Consider the following 20,087-nt stretch of genomic DNA (forward strand, 5'->3'; position numbering starts at 1 on the left):
CACTTCCCGTACGTCAAAGCATTCCGTGCTGTTGATGTTGTGTGTGAATACTTCCATTTAACTGCATATAACTAATTTTGACGTTCCCATGACGTGCTGTACCGGTGACGAAAGCCAGACGTATTGTGCAAATCGATCTTCAAACAGCCGCGGCTTAGACTTTGTTCATAACATATCCGAATAAATTCATTTTCATACATTCTTGGTCTACCAACGAAGAACGAAATGCGAGCGCTAGCGACTGCAAGAGTGCGAGTGAAGGCGAACGCGATTAAGAGTGCGAGAGGATACGAGTGGGTTAAAGAGCGCGAGTGGCTACGAGTGAGAGTACGGACGAGTGGTAGCAGCAGTAGGAGTGAGCGCCAGTGGGTGGGTGCGAACGAAAGAGTGGGTTTCAATATGTGCAATTTGAGTCGCTTTTGGCTGACTGGCACTCGCAGAAATTCTACCCGGCTGGGGAGTGAACGAAAGAAAGGCATGCATGGAGAACACTCGGATACGAGTGTTGGGCGCAATGAGAACACGCGAATGAGAAATACAAGAGTTATTTTTACGAGTTCAGCAACACTGTACAGCAGCTGACGTATCGTATGCAATTTTAGCGAAATCTGATACATTCGCGTCATCCAAAACCAATTCAGCACAAATTGGAAAAGTGGTAGGTCCGAGAACAGTTCGCTGTAGGCCGTAAAATTTCAATCTTCCGGAAAGAATTGCTAAGAAGGTTCCACTATTTCGAAGCCAAATGAAGAAAAATGCAATTTGCTTTTCAACAGCGTTAATGGGCCTGGTTCAGAAAGAATAAAAAAATGGCGACATATCCTTCGGAGGGACGAACCAAAGGTAAACCTGTTTTCCTCCGATGCACAACGAAACGTTAAACGTCCAAAGTGCAAACAGTTTGATCTGCGACACACGCAAAATATGGTAAAGCACGGAGGCGAGAACAACGAGGTTTGGAGCTTGCTTCTCGTGGAATTGCGCAGGTCCTATTCTTCGCAACGCCACTATAATGCAAGGCTAAAGGATGGACATCCTAAAGGATGTCATGCAGTCCTATGCCAAAGATAACGTGTCTTTACATGACAGTTTCTGCAAGATATTGACCAAAAACACACATCGAAGTATGTAAAGGAATGATTTCGGGGTAGGAAAGTGACTCTAATTTCGGACCATGCCAATCTCCTGTCATCAATCCCGTAGAAAATTTATGGAATGTACTTAAAAAGAAGTTATTCGATCGAAATTTCACAAATAAGGATCGTTTGTAGGAAGCAGCTTATAAGGAATGCTACCCTATACAAACGGAAACTTATCAGCGTTTGAATGACTCAATGCCAAGACAAATGGATAAAATTTGGTTGCATAAGGGAGTTCACAGGTTACTAGTTGTTAAAAATATTGAAGTCTTAAAATCATTGGTTTTGAAAAATTTTATTGCAATGGATTACAATACACCTATTTCATTGACCAGGTACTTTTTTGGATTTCATGGAGAAGAAAGAGTTACGATAAAGCAAAACAATTAATTTACAAATAAAAGTGTTCTTTTTCATATTTACGACTGTGCCTAACTATAAAATATTTGAATATAAAAATATTTTTAGAGAAAACTCAAAATTTCATGTATTTTTATCTCACACCTATTTTATTGACCAGCAGTGTATGAGCTGTATTTGGATATTTTTTTGGTTGTCAAACAAATAGGCTTACTGAAAATTCTGTAGTTGCGCTCATTCGGAATTCATATGCCTAATTTTCAGCATAGAGAATCCGTGAAATATATTAAAATTGGATTTAATTTGACATTTGACCAAGGAGGATTTCGCTACGGTCGATGAACAGGAACACAATGGTGAAACAACTGGCTAATTGTGGTAGTAAACGATGAGACGGACGAGTCGATGTCGCCGTATAAAATTTCCAGTTCAGTCGACGTTAGAAGTGACACGATTAAGTGCAGTATGATCCGCCTTGTAAAAGTCATTTGATCATCGTTCCATTGGCACCATATACATGGAACGACGGCGGTCTTTCTTCGTAGCAGGGACTATCGAAACATCCGATCCCGTGTCGATCAGATATCTATAATTTATAGATTGATTGTATAGTTCAGTGGTTTTCAACCTTTTTCGTTCCACGTACCCCTTTCCGAATATTGATCCCCACGATGGATCTCTTTTTGCTCACCACCATTACCCTGTCAAAAAAAAACCGTTTTCAATTGGATGAAAACCATAGTTTGCCAATTAAAAACTTCTTGAACATTCTCAGTAAGTAAGAATATATAAAGACAAATATCCGACGGGAATGTTGGGATTCAAGTTAAATTTAACCCGTATAATTCACCCCTACAATAGCCTAATTTACCCCTGGGGGTGAATTCACCCCCAGTTGAAAACCATTGGTATAGTTTATGATCCTTCTTGTAGATAAGGCATATGAGGCATATTGACCCGGAGACTCCGGTTTTTGAAGACGATCTCCGGATATTACATTCATTTCTCCGGGTCTAGTGATACGATGAAACGAGTTCTTCCGGTGCTAATGTTGGCTGCTCCTATAGAGGTCCTTAACTGTTGCCTAGAGAAACGCTTTACTCCTTTGTGGTAACCTTCTTAGGGGGCTACCCTGTTTAGCATAAAGTCACTTGGCATAACGTCGTTTGGCATAATGCCCATATGGCATAAGAACTAATTTGATAGTGGTCATTTGGCATAATGGTCATTTGGCATAATGACCATTCGGCATAAAATGTACAGGGCATTGAATGCTATTAAGGCCGTTTGGCATAATGGTCGTTTGGCATAAAGGTCTTTTGGCATAATGGTCGTTCGGCATAAGAGCCATTCCGCATAAAGCATGAAAATACTCGTTCAAATTTTTAGGGGTTTTGATTCAGTGAAATAATATGATGTTAATAAAATTATCTTTCAAAAAATATTTTATTGTTGATCAATTTAATGTTTAATAATTTAATAATTTATCAATATTATCATCACTGAGCTCTTGATCCCAAGTTCGCCGCAATTGATTCTAGATATTCTAGCACATTATTGTAGAAATCCATATTGTCCACTATCTTTTTGATGTTCTCGTCAATTTTCTGACTAGTAACTTTGCGTTTTTACTAGTGTTGCAAGAGAGGTAGCTACTAATCTGCCCTGCTGTATATTTCTCCTCTACACGCAATTCTTTTAATATATTGTATATACCAATACGACGCCCAACAGCAGTATTCCATCGGCTATGCCAACTTTCAATTTGATTGGTGGTACGGGGAATGTTGCTGAGAATATTGTCATATATCGACCACAACTGAGGCGGATAAAGTGGTTCCGTTCGAATTTCGCGTCCCTCAAATGTAACACGCCGAACTCTGCCTTTCACGTAGTTTTCTTCTACGTATCGGAAAAAAGAATTTGACTCTTTGGGTGCTGACGCTTTCAATTCATCGAAAGCTCTTACGATTTTTGCCGCTGGCAAAAAGGCAAGAGACTGCTCCCGTTTAAAATACTCAAAAAATAGAGTACTACTATTTGTCAGTCCGCTACTTTGTACATTCTTCCAGAGGTTTTGACACCAATGGAAGAAGCACCCGTTATGCTTGGCTTCTGGAAATTCAGCCGCGACTGGATTTATAATGGCCATTTCAAAATCCGAGAGTATTACCTCTGGATTTAAATCGATGCCTATCTTTTCGGCTGCTTCCACAATTGTAGCAAACAGTTTCCTATATAGTGCTTCAATCTTGGAAGTCATTAGGGCGTACACCATAGGGAAAGTGTGTTCATTGGAAGGTGCACAACTACCATGAATGGTAAATAACTGGCGAAATAAACCCGGTACGCTGTCAAAAGTGCCAACTATCACCCAGTACTTTGCAGAAGCTAATTTTTTTAAATGTTCGTTCGTTGTAAATATGAGCACTCTGTCCTTGTCCAAACCGGTATCGGCTAATAGAAATTTATCGCCATCTATCGAAACAGTAAGCTCTTGCGGGACGACAAATTCCTTCAACGTTTTTGGCTTCTCATATTTTTTGTGTGAGCCGGCTCGAGCGCGCTTCACTATTTTCCGTTGCGCATTCAGGGAAATACGTTGTTGAACTTCGTTTGGAAAAGTAACAAAAACTAATCGTAACATTTTTGCCGGTCCACTATGATCTTCCGTTGCTTTTCTTTTTAATGCAGATCTGTATTTGATTTGTAACACGTGGATTGGATCATATTCGTGGTTATGTTGTTTTGGAAACTAATTTATGTATTCCATCACATTTTTTCGTAACCACTCGGGATCGACACTTCCGACCTACGCTCCCTGTCGAATGACTTCTACCTTTACACTCCCAGTAATATGTGAATACAATGAAAAACTTTGTAAGACCACGTGATGTGTTCATAACCTTGATGAAAATGTAACGGCATGTGATCATGTGACCAATAGATGAAAAAATATTTCAAGTTAATATACGTACCGGTTTTCTGTTAGAATAGTACACTCAGGTTTTTTTTACGCGGGGGATACGAGCCGCGTAAATGAAAACCGCATAAATGAAAACCGCGTAAATTTCAAAATCCGCGTAAATGAAAACCGCGTAAATTTCAAAATCCGCGTAAATGAAAACCGCGTAAATTTCAAAATCCGCGTAAATGAAGACCACTTAAATTTAAGAATCCGCGATAAAGGGAACCTCATTGATGGATACCGCGTAAATTCCAAAATCCGCGTAAATGAAAACCGCGTAAATTTCAAAAACCGCGTAAATGAAAACCGCGTAAATTTCAAAATCCGCGTAAATGAAAACCGCGTAAATTTCAAAATCCGCGTAAATGAAAACCGCGTAAATTTCAAAATCCGCGTAAATGAAGACCACTTAAATTTAAGAATCCGCGATAAAGGGAACCTCATTGATGGATACCGCGTAAATTCCAAAATCCGCGTAAATGAAAACCGCGTAAATTTCAAAAACCGCGTAAATGAAAACCGCGTAAATTTCAAAATCCGCGTAAATGAAAACCGCGTAAATTTCAAAATCCGCGTAATAAAAAGCCGCGTAAAAAAATACCGCGCAAAAAAAAACCGCGTGAAAAAAAACTTGAGTGTACACAAATCCTCGGTAGCTTAGCACATCTTTATTCTTTGAACTTTTCAGAATTTCTGGCAATGGCTCTACAGTCTCTTCTTCGAATCCAAGAAAATCCTCTTCATCGGACATTTTGAATTACACAGCACGTATGAGCTCTCCAACCGTTTTCCACTAAATGAATATAAATATATTGTGGAGAGAGCAGAGCTGCGATTGAGTGTACTGAGCTAATGAGTGCCGGATAACTATCGGTATCTCAATTGGTTATGCCAGCGGTATATCACCACGCCACGTTTTTCACTCTATACGAACTAACACGCCACACATGTCGATAGGTAAGAAAGTTGGGAATGCGTTATTTGATAATAGTTCATTTGGCATGACAATAAATAAAATAGGCTTTGATTCGGCAAAATGGCTATCTGTCATTCAAATTTCCAGAAAGCTGTGAGCGCTGAACCTGCACCTATGATTGAGTATGCCAGACAATCGTGTTGATCACAGGTTTGCTAGTGAGAGGTTTTTGACGAAAACCGGCGGATTCTCAGAGGCTTTGTGCCACTTCGTATCTTTTTCGCTGCATATTTAAATGAAACAGAGGAGTTTGTTTGCCAATAGTATATATTTATAATTAAACTTGTCGTAAACCCAAACTAATTAAACAACAAATTCATAGCCCCTATGTTTGAATAATCCGGTCGAATCAGCGAATCACAGATTTGCTTACGAGGGGCCGCCGCTTCCGCAACCGGTCGACGGCAACCTCGCCCAGCGCATCCTCAGCGACTTTGCACCGCTTGGATCGTCGGGCTCGGTTATGCGGCAAAGTCGCATTGCTCTAGGTACGCCTTAAACACTAGAGCAGTGAAGAAACCGATAGTAGTAAGTGTAAATCCATCAATGAATTATCATTTCTTAAATTTGGTAAAACCTGGTAATGATCATGCTATTAATTATGGTCTGGGTCACAGTACCGTAATAGGGCTGGCTGTGTAGTAATTTTTACATATTATAAAGAAGGATAATAAGCTTATTATTTCAGTTATTGAAACACTGTTTTGAAAAGCAACAATTCGCTGGCGAAAAAGTTCGGGCTAATACAGAAAGGAGTTTTCATGATGTGGAGAAGTGATACGTTTGCATACGATGAGAACGAGCCGGATGACCATTACCTGAAGATGCAAATAATTATGCCAAATGTCCGCTATGTTAAATGACTTTCAGTGTTATCACTTTGTCAAATTATGCCAAATGACCGTTTTCCGAAGTTAAAAATAATTATGCCAAATTTCTGTTATGCCAAATAACCCGATTCCCTATCCGATAGTTTCAAGTTCCAGTAAAGCTTGAAAATTCGCTAGGAACATGTGTACTTTTTAAGTATTTTCCGAGCTGCTGGTTGCTTGTGTTGGTTTAAATGCAATGTTGATATCAACCTTCGTCAAAATGTGCACTTAGTGCGATTCCAAGAACTGCTCATGTTTGAAAGAAGGAATCAACTTCAGTGAGAAAAATAATATTTCAGTGTCAGATTGATTTCATAGAAAACTAGAGTAAGCATGAAATTGCTTTGAGTGCTTTGAGAACTTTTGTATTTAGAACAATGTTGGTCATCTTATATGAAAGTTAACATAATCGTGATTTTTTTAATTTTGATTATAGAGGTTTTAACCTTAAGGTCATTCGCCTCTTCGGGTTAGAAAAATCCCAGATGAACTGCGTACAAGGCAATCGATTTACCAACTACGCTATGCCTGCCCCCTATATTCGTGAAATGTCATTCAACAAGGAATCTGTAATTGTAATCTATTATTCATATGATAGTCTGTTAATTTCAAACTACAGACCAGGCCAAGGAAATTGGAGGGATTTGCGAAAACGAAATATTTTTTTGTATGGCGTATTTACGAATATTTGGATTGCTACCATTTTAAACTAAACTACTATTTATATAATATGAAATTTAATTCGTGATATAAAGTATCTTCAACGGTATTGGTATCTTGCTTTCCAAATTTTGGTTCTTTCGATGCCTTACTTTTGTTTGCAGCCTAAATTCAAAAGAAGGAAAAGTCTCAAGAATAGTTCATATTTAAAAGAAACAAAAAACCTCAAAACAAAATAATCAAAAGCTAATGACAATTTACTATATATGTATAAAAGAAGGCAAAATGTCAATGTAAGTTATAATCGAAATCAAAAATATTTTCGAAGAATTGACAATATTCAGGAGAATGTGAACGCTTAGAAATTCTTAGTTGCATTTAAAATCAATGAAATTAAAAAAATGTTCATGTTCAAAGAAAAAAGAAAAACTAAAAAAATGTTGGCTGCATAATAGGTCTTCTCAAAAAGTGCAATGTGCAATGGCAGTACTGCCCATGATTGCATATTTGTCCGTTTTCTATGGGATTTCCTATCTTTATGGGACTGATTTGCGATCATGGGCAGTGTAGTTTTATTGAATTTACGGAAAATTCGGATAATTTGTACAGTTCATTTCGGGCAATGATATTTCGGGAAACTGCATCCCAGAATATTGCCGATTTGGTGACCTATTATTTCAGTTATTGACCTACAGGTCTACACCTGAGGTTTAAATACCATTATGCCAAATGATTATTATGCCAAATGATTATTATGCCAAATGGCTTTATGCCAAATGGTCATTATGCCAAATGGGCATTATGCCAAATGGGCATTATGCCAAATGGCAATCTATCTTCAGTTTTGTTTTAGTCGATTATGCTAAATGACCTTTATGCCAAACGACCACTCGACTCTCGCTATGGTTATGCCAAGTGGCTTTATGCCAAACGACTTTATGCTAAATGACGTTATGCCAAATGACTATGCCAAACGGGCTTCCCCCTCCCCCTTCTTAATGACTGTGATGACGAATAACTGATTTTCTTTGCGCTAAGCAAAAATCCGGAGAACACTGCAGTGTGCTTCCCATACGTTGCTGCTTTCTTGCCTGCTTTGCTCTACTTAGCCTTTGCGCAAAGCAATCTTTTTTCAGCTTATCTTCCACAGCGAGAGTGGCCGGTGCTTTCTGATTTTTGTCGTTAGCCAGGGAGGTGAGATTCCGCACTTATCTAATGCTGTTTTCAGTTTTAGAATCGAGTCGCCCTAGGTTCGCTCTAATGTTTACAGTTTCCATACAAAAGTGACAGCTCCGAGCGAACCTAGAGCAACTCTGATTTAAAAACGAAATCAGCATAAATTGACAAAACGGTTTACAAATGCAAAAAAAATCGTAGCTTAATGAAAAAAACTCCAAACAGTCGTGTACGCTTTGCCAAAACAAAGTACTAAACGATACATATGAGTCAATTTTGGTTATTGATACCATGACGAGTTACAAAGAGAATCAAAGAGTTTATACTTGTCTCACTTAAACTCAGCAGGCATGTCTGGTTTCAACATATAGGGTGAACAAGCCTTTATTCATCTCATTAGTCACGATGTCACACTACAGTGATTGGATTGCGCTTAAATAGGTATCAATATTTTTGCTTCGTTCCTAAGAAGCAGATCAATAAAAAATCTGGCTTGAAAAATGTAAAATACTCGCGTCTGAGCGAAGCGAAAAGTCGAGCACAACGCACCATTATTCATCCTAACATTTGAGCAAATGCGTTGAATAGATAGCAGACACTGCTCTATCTGTGTCCAAATGGGTGGTATAGAGGTGCTAAGATGAATTAGGGCACAGTAACCCTACTTGTGTTTCTATAAAAGCCTATCCCAGATCAGCAAGAATCTCCGGGTGAAAACCTCACCGGAGATGACAACCCTATGCACTGGATTGCTTCGGACTTTAAGAAGTTCTGTCGGAATTCCAACCTATCCAACGATGTTGTTGATTTTCAGCTATGGAAATTCATAACTTGTCCACCATCCTCAATCAGTTTGTGCCTTCTTTACTCGTTTGTTCTTTCAATACAATATCGAGTGCTCCTTCTGTAAAATTTGTCACTCCGGTACGGTCTGTCTACAGATTCGCGTCCCGGTCGTTGGTCATGGCCGGCGCTAGAGTGCGTTTTATCCTAATGTTGATCGTTTTGTTAAACTTTCGCCCGTTGTTCTTGGTGAAGTTTCTTTCGTGTCGTACTCAAGTTTTATTCGCCGATGTAGTTTATCTCAGTTGCCTCAGCTCACCACATTGTACCCTGTTTTGACATGCAACCACTGCAAACATTCGGCTTCTGGTCTGATTTTTGGTATCCAGCGCCGAATCAACAATTCCGCTGGGTTCCCCGTGTGGTACCCAATAATCCTGTGGCTGTTGTACTAACCGCCTCAAGGACCTGCTGCTACACTTTGTTCAGAATCTTTTGTTGACCAATCTTCGATTCGTTCGTGGAGCCACCGGGCATATTTCTCGACAATGTCTTCAGTCATCAGTTGCTATTTCCCTAACGCATGGATTCGGTTATGCTGGAGACCCATGAGCGAACCTCACAGAGTCGACATTTGGTCCTGACATCAATTAGGTAGTTTGGAGAAATGTCGATCGTCTATCAAAACATGGTCGATTTGCGAGCAGCTTTCGCCATTCAAGTGTTTCCAGGTTTGCTTTCGAAAATTGTTAAAAACAAGTGCTGCAGATAGCAGCTTGTTGTTGAACTTGTGCTGGAGCGGGGAGATTGAGCAACATTAGGCCGTTGTCGTTGGTGGTTGAGTGGAAGCCTATAGGTCTTGTTTAGATGCTCATAGGAGTCATCTTTCACAGCATTGGATTTGTCGTTTGTATTTGCGTGGGCGTTAGTCATGATGTAGTTTAAGAACTTGCCCTTTATCCGGAACATGCAGTTACGGTCACTCACAGGCCTCCTTCTAGTGACAAATCGCTGCTAATTGCCGAGAACTTAAAGCCACTGCCTTCTTGCCACCATTTTGGTATATATGGTACTATACGAAGATAGTTGGGTTTACAACTTTTACACTTTCCAGTTTCCAACTTTTACAGTTTCCAGGGCTCTGACGTTCCAAGTGCCAAATTTCCGAGGAGTTCCCGTTAAAAAAGGCCACATTATCAGGGCTGCGACCCACTTTGATGATGCTGCTATCTTGGATATAGCTGACGATGTGCTGCAGTTCGTTTGATTTGCGAAGAAAAATCTGTTTTCAATATGTAATTTCCGCAAAACTTTAGTTCGAGTAGATCTTCCGTAACTATTCAACGTAGGGGTTCTCCAAAATGAATGATGCCGTCGCGAGGAATACATTGTGTACATCATTATACGCGTCTGGACAGTGTGTAATAATATTATTATGACGGTATCATGCAGATGCCATTTATGTGATCACCACGAACTCGTAACTCCTGGACCGGAGCTCTGATAAAAAATGACAGTCTACTAAAGCGTTGTACCATTCGTTTGACAACACGTTTGTAAACATCGGTTCCGCTATCCCTGAGAAAGTTGTGTGATTTGACACACAGACATTTTCCGAACTCGACGAACCGAGTTGAATGGTATATGACATTCATTCCTTCTGGCCTTGGTGGAAAAGTCTAATTGCGGAATGATTCCAGAGCCTTTCCTTATAACAGAAAGTCAGAATCTTAATCTAGTTCTTTACAAAATTCCCTCTAACCCATAAACTGACCCCCACAAAGAAACTAACCTGCGTCAGTGCCGAGCATTCCACATACTTGACCGCCTTCAGTTCCTTAGCCAGCTTCTCACCCTGCTCGAGCGTGATCGGTTTCTGCTTATTTTTGGCCAACTTCTCCAGCGTGCTCTGCTCATCACGCAGATCGATCTGGGTACCGACCAGCAGGAACGGTGTCTTCTGACAGTGATGCGTTATTTCCGGAACCCACTGCAAAACAGGATTACGATTAACGATTGATGACCGCGTGCAATCCATTGAACATTTCCCCCTCGTTACCTTTTCTTTGACGTTTTCAAACGAGCTGGGACTGACCACGGAAAAGCAAACCAGAAACACGTCCGTCTGCGGGTACGATAGAGGCCTCAGCCGATCGTAGTCCTCCTGACCTGGAATTGGGAGGGAGGAAAAAAAGCAGTTCAACGTCAAGTACACGGGTTAGTAAAACAAACCTAAACTGTGGAATGTGAAAAGGCGATACACACACACACAAAAAACTGAAATCAACCATGCGTGACCGGATTGCATTTTTCAGTTGTTTTTTTTTGTACATTAGTCGCTACGTTACCGGTAGGTACATAAAAAGGCGAAAACGTAGTGTAGGCGTGCTTCGAATCAACGAAACTTGGCTTTGGTCCACTTCAACGCCCGTGTTGCTTGAGTAATGATTTTTTTTTATTTAGTTGTCACGGGATTAATCCACCGTTTTGGAAACGTCTTCTTCGATGAGTTCATCGGAATAATTTCAACGGGGTTGCTAAATTCGGTGTTTGCATGCGTAAGTGGGTTTCCGAGGGAAATTGTTTGAACTGGTTGTTGATAGATTTGCAGGTGGGATTGAAGGGTCTTTAGTATAGCGACTATCATGTTGAGCATGAATCATGCCACTTCTATAGTTATCACAGCGAATTGTATCAGCCGTTGCCGTGGATTGTGATAATGGCTTCAATTCTTTGTTCACCAATCTCTCGTATTGCACATTTTAGCAATAGATATGACCTGCATATGCATCATTTTTATTGTTGGGTCTGCTTTATCGTACGCTAGATTACAGTAACGTTTCAGTTTTCCGTTCGCCAATGGTTCCAACCTTTTCACAGTTTCACATACCCCCCTTTACTGCCCATAATCGCAAGTCAGTCCCATGTTCTTTGAGATTCCCTATCTACATGAGACTGACTTACGATTATAGGCAGACTATAGAGTCCCCGAAAATACTCACCGGCAGTATCAAACAGACCCAGCGTGTACGGTTCGCCACCGATCATCACCGTGACGGCGTAGTTGTCGAACACGGTCGGCACGTACTCGGACGGGAACTTGTTGGTGGTGTAGGAGATAAGCAGGCACGTCTTACCGACGGCACCGTCGCCCACCACGACGCACTTTATCGTCTGCATCTTGTCGCCTCTATTCCCGCACTGTTGCTGCTGCTGCTGCACCGGTGGTCGAAGCTGCTACACTGTTACAAGAAAAACTAAAAAAAAGGGAAAACAGGAAAACTAGTGAGGAACCTTACAGAAATTTGACCGTGGTTGATACGAGGCGTGCGACAGCCGGTTGAAATAAAAAGAACTTCTTGCCATACAACGCGATAAATGTGTTTTATTCGCCTGCATCGTATGACGCGCGCTGGCTGGCAATGATGACTCACGGCACGGTGAGGGCGAAACTACACAACACGAGAACTGGCGAATCATTTGCATAATTTGCAGCAGACCTTGCCTGTTGATAAAGACAGATGTAGAGTTGAAAGCGTGGAATGAAAACAATTTCACCGGAGCGTTGTTGATTGATTTGCAGACTTCCGGTGGATGAGTATTGGCGTTTGTTGTGGTATAGAAAGCAGCATAGTAACGGACGTTAAATGGGAAGAGCGATTACCTAACTGTGACCTAGAACTGGGAGAGGTTTTATTTTCATTTTTGCGTTTGTTTTGTTTGAATTAAAGTTTCGAAATATACATTTTCCGCCAAACAGTTATGCTTTTCCTTTGCAATATTTTTTAATATTATACCAACAAGATACTGGTTTATTGAGTTTTAATATTGGCTTTTTATTCACGTTTTTTATTCCAAGAATACATAAAGAACGCAATATTACGATTGTCGTTAAGGTACCTGCGCTCCCTAGCAATATATTATCAATGAATTTTGATCGCAAGACGCAAACCGATGTATGCTGCACGATGCTTTCGATAAATTCAAGCTAGACAAACTTGATATGTATGGTTTTATGGGTCGAGACCGTAAGGCTGAAAATCATAAGCGCGAATTTATATAAGCTCGAATCTAAAAGGCTGAAAAATCAAAAAGGCGAAATTTCAAAAGGCAAACTTTTCACAAGGTGGAATTTCATAAGGCAAACTTTCTGGAAACCCAAATTTCAAAAGGCAAAACTTTTAGAAGAGGAAATTTCAAAACGCAAGCATTTCGATGTGAAGTTACTTCCACATCGATCGGATTCAAGTCGTAATTATGACGTTTTTGGTGTAGGACGGTATGGTTATTGTTTCTAAATACAGTAACCGTCCAACCAGGGCAATTGTCCTGTGCATTGGCTTTGTGCTCTCTGTACGCACACTCCCAATACATAATATTTTTGTTTACTGAAAAGGAATCTTGTAATCTATTGGCTCAAAATAACTAAAATAACAGGTGTGTTTTTAATAGTGCCTAACGGAGATTCTCAGTTACTTATAAATTATAGAAAGTATTTACCATTAGTTTGCCATAGTTGAGTATATATTAAATGGAAAAAAATCAATGAGAAGGTAGTTATAGTTTTGGAGTGAAAGGTAAACAAAATTGCAAAAAATTCTTGCAGCAGATGCCTGAGAAATATTTATAGGCATTGACAATTATCATTTTGTGTCAGAAGCGGTATTTAATTGTCAGCCTTTCCCTTCGGATAAAAGATCGTCATATGTTAAACATTGCGCATTACTTAACTCAAGGAACTGAAATGATGTAAAACTGCTAAAGATCAATCGTCGGATGCAACGGCCCTTCGTAAGCGAAGGCCGTTGCATCCGATCTTTGCGTATGAATAAAATAAATGAAGATAAAATCTCCTGGTTCATTGCCCCGGTTACAAAAAAAAATGCAGCTTCTCAAGTCACAGTTGCAAATAGCTTGCTAAACCAGATGATTCATACAGAACTTCGAAAGTTTCATGTTGAAAAATGTCCCTTCCCCACTTTATTCCACCATTACCGTCATTCGATGAACCTGAAGCACTACTCAGTCAAAGACAACCTTTCACCGAATAGCAGTTTGAGAACCACATAACCAATTCATGAAAATAATTCAATAGATTATATATTTGTACTCTATTCAAATTGTTGTTATTGTTATTTATCAGTGTGCAATCGGGCTGTCTCAACAACCTATTTCTGCAACCTATGTGCATTAATTGTACACCTACCGTCTATCCGTTGCATTTGACAGTGTGTGCAGTGCTTTATGGTCACACCTATGACCGCGCACCCGGCTTCCCATGAGCGTTTTAGCGGCTCAGAGGTGTCCTTCCATGTTGCTCAGGGATACATTGGTCCTATACACATCCATGCATACAGGCATACATAAGGGCTTACATTCATACATACATAACTCCGCTAGCGAATGACGGATCCCAATAGTAGCATGTCTGTAATAACATACGTACATGGAACTATTGAGAACCAGAGCTACAGGTCCAAAGCCCTGGTAAAGGAGGATGGTTGTGATGATCCGGGCCGAGATCACCACGTAAAGCAAGGTAGGGCATAACCCCAATTCCAAGGCGTGAAGCGACCCGTGCCGAGGGATGAGTGATCGAGGGGGTGAAAAAGATGCTCGATCGTTAACGGAGCCTGTGGGGTACCTGGGCAACCCCCACAGTAAGCGTCCCTTACCACGCTAATGCGGAGCTCTGGTGTGGCGGACATATATTTCTCGCGCTACTCGTGGGACTATACATGGAGGTAAATAAAAATAAAAATAAACAGACGGAGGTGCCAAACCCCTTCGCAAGAGGTGGTTTGGCGAGGTCTCCTCCCCGTGGGGAGAGTAGTGGAGCGATGAGTGCTGCATCCGAAAGCACCAGTGACCCCCCAGCAGCGGTAGGCAATATCCCTACCAATGCATCGGAGGGGCCAATAGCTGCGATGCGCAAAGTAGCGAAGCAACTCGATTCTATAATCGACTTCGCTAGCGCAAAGCAGAACATAGCCAAGGAGTTGAAGTTGAGCCTCTTGGAGCTCCGGAAAGCTGTTCGTGTCGCAAGACAGGAACAGCAGGCCTATGTTGAGAGGGTGGAATGTCGGGAGAGGCCCGACAGAGAAACCCAGACAGTGGCCTCCAATAGGGAGGAAAGAGAGAAGGTCGATAGAGGTTCACAGACAGTGGCCTTTACCTTCTACGGAGCAGCCACGTCGATCGGAGCGGCGACCGAGTTCCCCTCGAAGGGAAAGGGAAAGGGCAATCGCAAGACGGCATCGAATGCGAAGCGCCCTAGGAAGTCGCCAGGCGAGGGTGCCAAAACCGACACCACTCGGCGTGCAACCGTCAAGGTCAAACGCCGCCTGGGTGAGGTAAGCGAGGGCGAGAGTGACCTCGCTGTGGAGAGCGATGGTACCAGCAACCCGGCACGACCGGGGCAGGGGGGGCTCAAACCCCTGGACGCTGGTTACCAAGAAAAAGCCGGCACCGAAACCGGAGGTACCGCGGCCTGCGAGGAAGGCCAAGGACAGAGGCGAAGCCTTGTGGTTAAAAACCGACAAGGACAAATACGCCGATGTCCTTAAATCGATGAAGGCGGCCGAAAGTCTCTCGGCCCTTGGGCAGGATGTGCGTAGCGTAAGACGCACCAACACGGGAGAGATGCTCCTGGTGCTGAAGCGAGGCGCACAATCAAGTGCAGTATATAAGGCCTTGGCCCAAGAGGTCCTTGGTGAGAGCGCCCAAATCAGGTCGCTAGGTGCGGAAACAACTCTCCAGTGCAAGCACTTGGACGAGTTCACGACCGCAGAAGACGTCGTCGCAGCCGTCAAGGAGCACTGCGGCGTCACAATCGAGCGGGCCTCTGTGCGATTGAGGGACGGACCCTCTGGCACCCAAGTAGCCTACCTCAGGCTACTGAATGCGGATGCCAAAAAGGTAACCGAGAAAGGGAAGCTGAAGATCGGCTGGTCGGTATGCCCTATTAGTATACCCCAGCCGCCTTCAGTGGACAGGTGCTATCGGTGCCTAGAATCCGGCCATAAAGCTTACGAATGCAAAGGCATAGACAGGAGCAAGCTATGTCGTCGATGCGGCGAGGAGGGGCATAAAGAGCGGGGGTGCACTAAGGCATATAAGTGCCTTATCTGCACCGCTAAGAAGCAAGCCCATAAACATGCTATGGGCGGACCTTCGTGTCCCTTCGGCGAGTTAAATAAGAAGAAGCCGTGAGAGTCACACAGCTAAATCTTAACCATTGTGCAGCAGCCCAACAGCTGCTGTGGCAGTCGGTCTCGGAGTCGAGGACAGATGTCGCCCTCTTATCAGACCCGTACAGCATCCCTGCCGGCAACGGCAATTGGGTGTCGGACGGGTCTGGAATGGTGGCAATCTGTACAACGGGAAGGTTCCCGGTTCAAGAGGTAATACACCCCTCCGCCGAGGGTGTGGCGATTGCCAAGATCAATGGTGTGTTCTATTGCAGCTGCTACGCCCCACCAAGGTGGCCAATAGAACAGTTCTAACAGATGATCGACAGGCTCTCGTCGGACCTCGTGGGCCGGAAACCGGTAGTAATAGCGGGAGACTTCAACGCTTGGGCAGTGGAGTGGGGCAGCCGCTGTACAAATAGCAGGGGTCAAGCGCTAATGGAAGCGCTTGCGAAACTCGATACTGTGCTAGCTAATGATGGCTCCGCTAGTACATTCCGTAGAAACGGAGTGGAAGCGTGGATTGATTTGACCTTTGCCAGCCCGAGTCTGGCTCCAGGCATGGAATGGAGGGTAGACGAAGGCTACACCCATAGCGATCATTTAGCAATCCGCTTTAAGATCAACTATGGGGTGCAGCATCCGAGGGCGGGAGATCCCCGTCAGGTACGCGGGTGGAAGTCCAATCACTTAGATAGCGAAGCTTTCACCGCGGCCCTGGGACTGGAGGCCAACACCGACAGTCTAAGCGGTGATGCGCTGGTAGCTGTTCTATCACGCGCGTGCGACGCCACTATGCCGAGAAAAACACTGCCAAGAAACGGTAGATGCCCGGTATACTGGTGGAGTGCCGAGATTGCAGCTCTACGGTCAGCCTGTCTCAGAGCTAGACGTAGGATGCAAAGAGCTCGCACCGAGGATGCAAGAGAGAACCGCCGTGAAGTGTTTCGAGCTGCGAAATTAGCCCTTAACAAGGCTATTAAAAGCAGCAAGAGAGCGTGTTTCGACAACCTGTGTGAGAGTGCCAACGCAAATCCGTGGGGTGACGCCTACCGGATTGTGATGGCCAAGACCAAAGGGGGCTCCTCACCCCCAGAACGGTCTCCGGACCGGTTGGCAACGATTATCGAAGTACTCTTCCCGTCTCGAGCCACAAGCCCCTGGCCACCTGCACTACGAGACAGTGCGGGCACGGTCGAAATGGTGGCTCCAGTGACGAATGAAGAACTACTCGCAGTGGCTAAATCCCTAGCAATGAACAAAGCTCCAGGGCCGGATGGAGTTCCAAACAACGCTCTCAAGGCAGCGATCATAGCGAACCCGAACATGTTCAGGCTAGCTATGCAGAGATGCCTTGACGAGTGCCGTTTCCCCGATAGATGGAAAAGGCAGAAACTGGTGCTGTTGCCGAAGCCCGGGAAGCCGCCAAGCGACCCATCGGCGTACAGACCAATCTGTCTGATAGACACGACTGGCAAACTGCTTGAGAGGATCATCCTCAACAGGCTCACCCCGTACGCGGAAGGTACGGACGGTCTGTCAAGCAACCAGTTTGGCTTTCGGAAGGGTAAGTCCACAGTGGACGCTCTCAACTCAGTGATAAATACTGCCGAGATAGCGATCCAACGAAAAAGGCGAGGTATTCGATACTGTGCGTTAGTGACACTTGACGTGAAGAACGCATTCAACAGCGCAAGCTGGGATGCCATCGCGCTCTCGTTACACCGGCTTAGCCTACCGGTGGGTCTGTACCGGATCCTGGAAAGTTACTTCCAAAACCGCGTACTGCTATACGAGACCGATGCCGGTCAGAAAAGGGTTCCGATCACCGCCGGAGTCCCGCAGGGCTCGATCCTAGGCCCGGTGCTATGGAACCTCATGTATGACGGGGTTCTGAGAATGAAGTTCCCTCCTGGGGTCAAGATCGTCGGCTTTGCCGACGACGTAACCTTGGAGGTCTACGGGGAGTCAATTCCTGAGGTAGAACTAACCGCAGAACACGCGATTAGCACGGTGGAGGAATGGATGAGCGCGAGAGGCCTGGAGCTCGCTCATCATAAGACGGAGGTAGTTATCGTCAACAACCGCAAGTCGGCACAACATGCAGTTATCCATGTGGGAGAAGTCGCGATCACTTCACAGCGAAGTCTGAAGTCTCTCGGAGTCATTATAGACGACAAGCTGACCTTCGGCAGCCATGTCGACTATACGTGCAAGAGAGCGTCGACTGCTGTTGCGGCACTATCGAGAATGATGTCCAACAGCTCAAAGGTGTGCGCCAGTAGACGTAGGTTACTGGCAGGCGTTGCCGTATCTATCCTCAGGTACGGCGGCCCGTCATGGTCAAGAGCACTGAGGGTAACCAGTTACCTACAGAAACTGGAGAGCACGTACCGCGTGATGTGCCTCAGAGTGATATCTGCCTACCGCACGGTATCACACGATGCATCCTGCGTGATAGCGAGCATGATGCCAGTCGGGCTGGTCATTCGGGAAGATGAGGAGTGCTTTGAGCTACGTGGAAATAGGGGAGCCCGCGAGCGCACCAGGGCGACCTCGGTCGCCAGATGGCAGCGTGAGTGGGACAACTCCTCGAAAGGTAGGTGGACCCACCGGCTGATACCTAGCATATCGAGCTGGGTGGGAAGACCCCATGGGGAAGTTCACTTCCACCTGACACAATTCCTGTCAGGCCATGGCTGTTTCCGTCAGTACCTCCACAGGTTCGGGCACGCGGAGGTCCCAGTCTGCCCGGACTGCCCAGGTGTAGATGAAACTGCCGAACACATACTGTTCGTATGTCATCGGTTCGACGTCGAAAGAAGAGCAATGCTTGACATCTGTGGCTGGGACACAACCCCTGATACCCTTATTCAGCGGATGTGTCAATCGGTGGAGAAGTGGAACGCAGTCTCGGCTGCTACCATACAGATTGCCAGTAGGCTACAGGTAATCTGGCGAACCGAGCAACAGACGACGGGCACGGCTAACTAGTGATTGGTTAGCTGGAGCGAAAAAAGCCAAGCGCAAAAAAGAAAGTGAATGGTCTGTTCATGCCGAGGCAGGTTGGCGCAGCGAATGGCAACCGCGTAAGGGGTAAACCCAGCCACCCCGAAGCAAGACAGAAGAGTGAGTGTATAGGCGTATAAGTGGACTGCCTCATGCCGGGAGGGTCGTAGCGTAGTATGTTGGAACTAAGCTATCGATGCCTCATGGCGTGGCAGAGGAGTGAAAGGGTGAGCATCCAAGTCAGTCTCACACTGCATGTTAAGGGTGAGCATAAAAGTCAGCCTCACAGGTTGGTAGCAAGCAAGGAATGAAAAAGGTGAGCACAAAAGTCAGCCTCGCATGGTATGTCAGAAGTGGGGCCTAAGAAAAATGTCCCACATGGGATGCCAGAGGGAGTGACAAAGGTACAATAGAGTGGCACGATTGAGAGTGAATCAGGTGATAGGGTGAGCACCCAAGTCAGCCTCACATGGTATGGGTAGGGCGAGCACAAAAGTAAGCCTAGCAAGGAACGAGTAAGGTGAGCACACAAGTCAGCCTAGCATGGAACGTAAAAGGTGAGCACAAAAGTCAGCCTCATGTGGGAGTGTTTGAGAGTGAATCAAAGTGCGATTGAGAGAGCACCCAAGTAAGCCTCATACAGGATGTATGAACGCGTGAGTGAGAGTGAATGAGTACATTTAGTACAGCCATCCCCCCAGCAGTAATACCGAGAGGTAGTTCCTGGGAGGAATGATGGCGGAGCCCAATGGAGTTTAGTCGGTATTAATGGCTGGTCACCATTCGAGTCCGACACGCCCCCAGTGCACCCCGTGCGGTAGATTGGACCCTACCAATAGCACGTGTACTGGGCTAGGACATAAAGGTCTTCTCCATTGTAAAAAAAAAATACTACTAGGGTCTGCAGAGCTTCGTCGTTCAGCTTACGATAATTGTTGTCGTTTTTTCAAATCA

At 44.2% G+C, this 20,087-nt stretch overlaps 1 protein-coding gene across 3 annotated transcripts in view; it reads right to left on the reverse strand.

Annotated features, from left to right (window-relative positions):
• The window catches only part of LOC131685295 (cdc42 homolog), a 47,957-nt gene that overhangs the window by 21,367 nt on the left and 6,503 nt on the right, over nucleotides 1–20,087 (reverse strand). For 2 of the 3 annotated variants that reach the window (XM_058968918.1, XM_058968919.1), the window contains exons 2-4: nucleotides 11,937–12,191; nucleotides 10,994–11,103; nucleotides 10,727–10,924 (exon numbers count right to left, since the gene is read on the reverse strand). In XM_058968918.1, the coding sequence (XP_058824901.1) occupies nucleotides 10,727–10,924; nucleotides 10,994–11,103; nucleotides 11,937–12,114 (486 nt within the window). In that variant the 5' untranslated portion in view covers nucleotides 12,115–12,191. Of the gene's footprint in view, nucleotides 1–10,726; nucleotides 10,925–10,993; nucleotides 11,104–11,936; nucleotides 12,192–14,140; nucleotides 14,160–20,087 lie in introns of those variants that run through there. The other variant, XM_058968920.1, reaches the window with a different exon arrangement.

Source organism: Topomyia yanbarensis, chromosome 2 (assembly GCF_030247195.1).
Source record: "Topomyia yanbarensis strain Yona2022 chromosome 2, ASM3024719v1, whole genome shotgun sequence".
NCBI classification, from domain to species: Eukaryota; Metazoa; Arthropoda; class Insecta; order Diptera; family Culicidae; genus Topomyia; species Topomyia yanbarensis.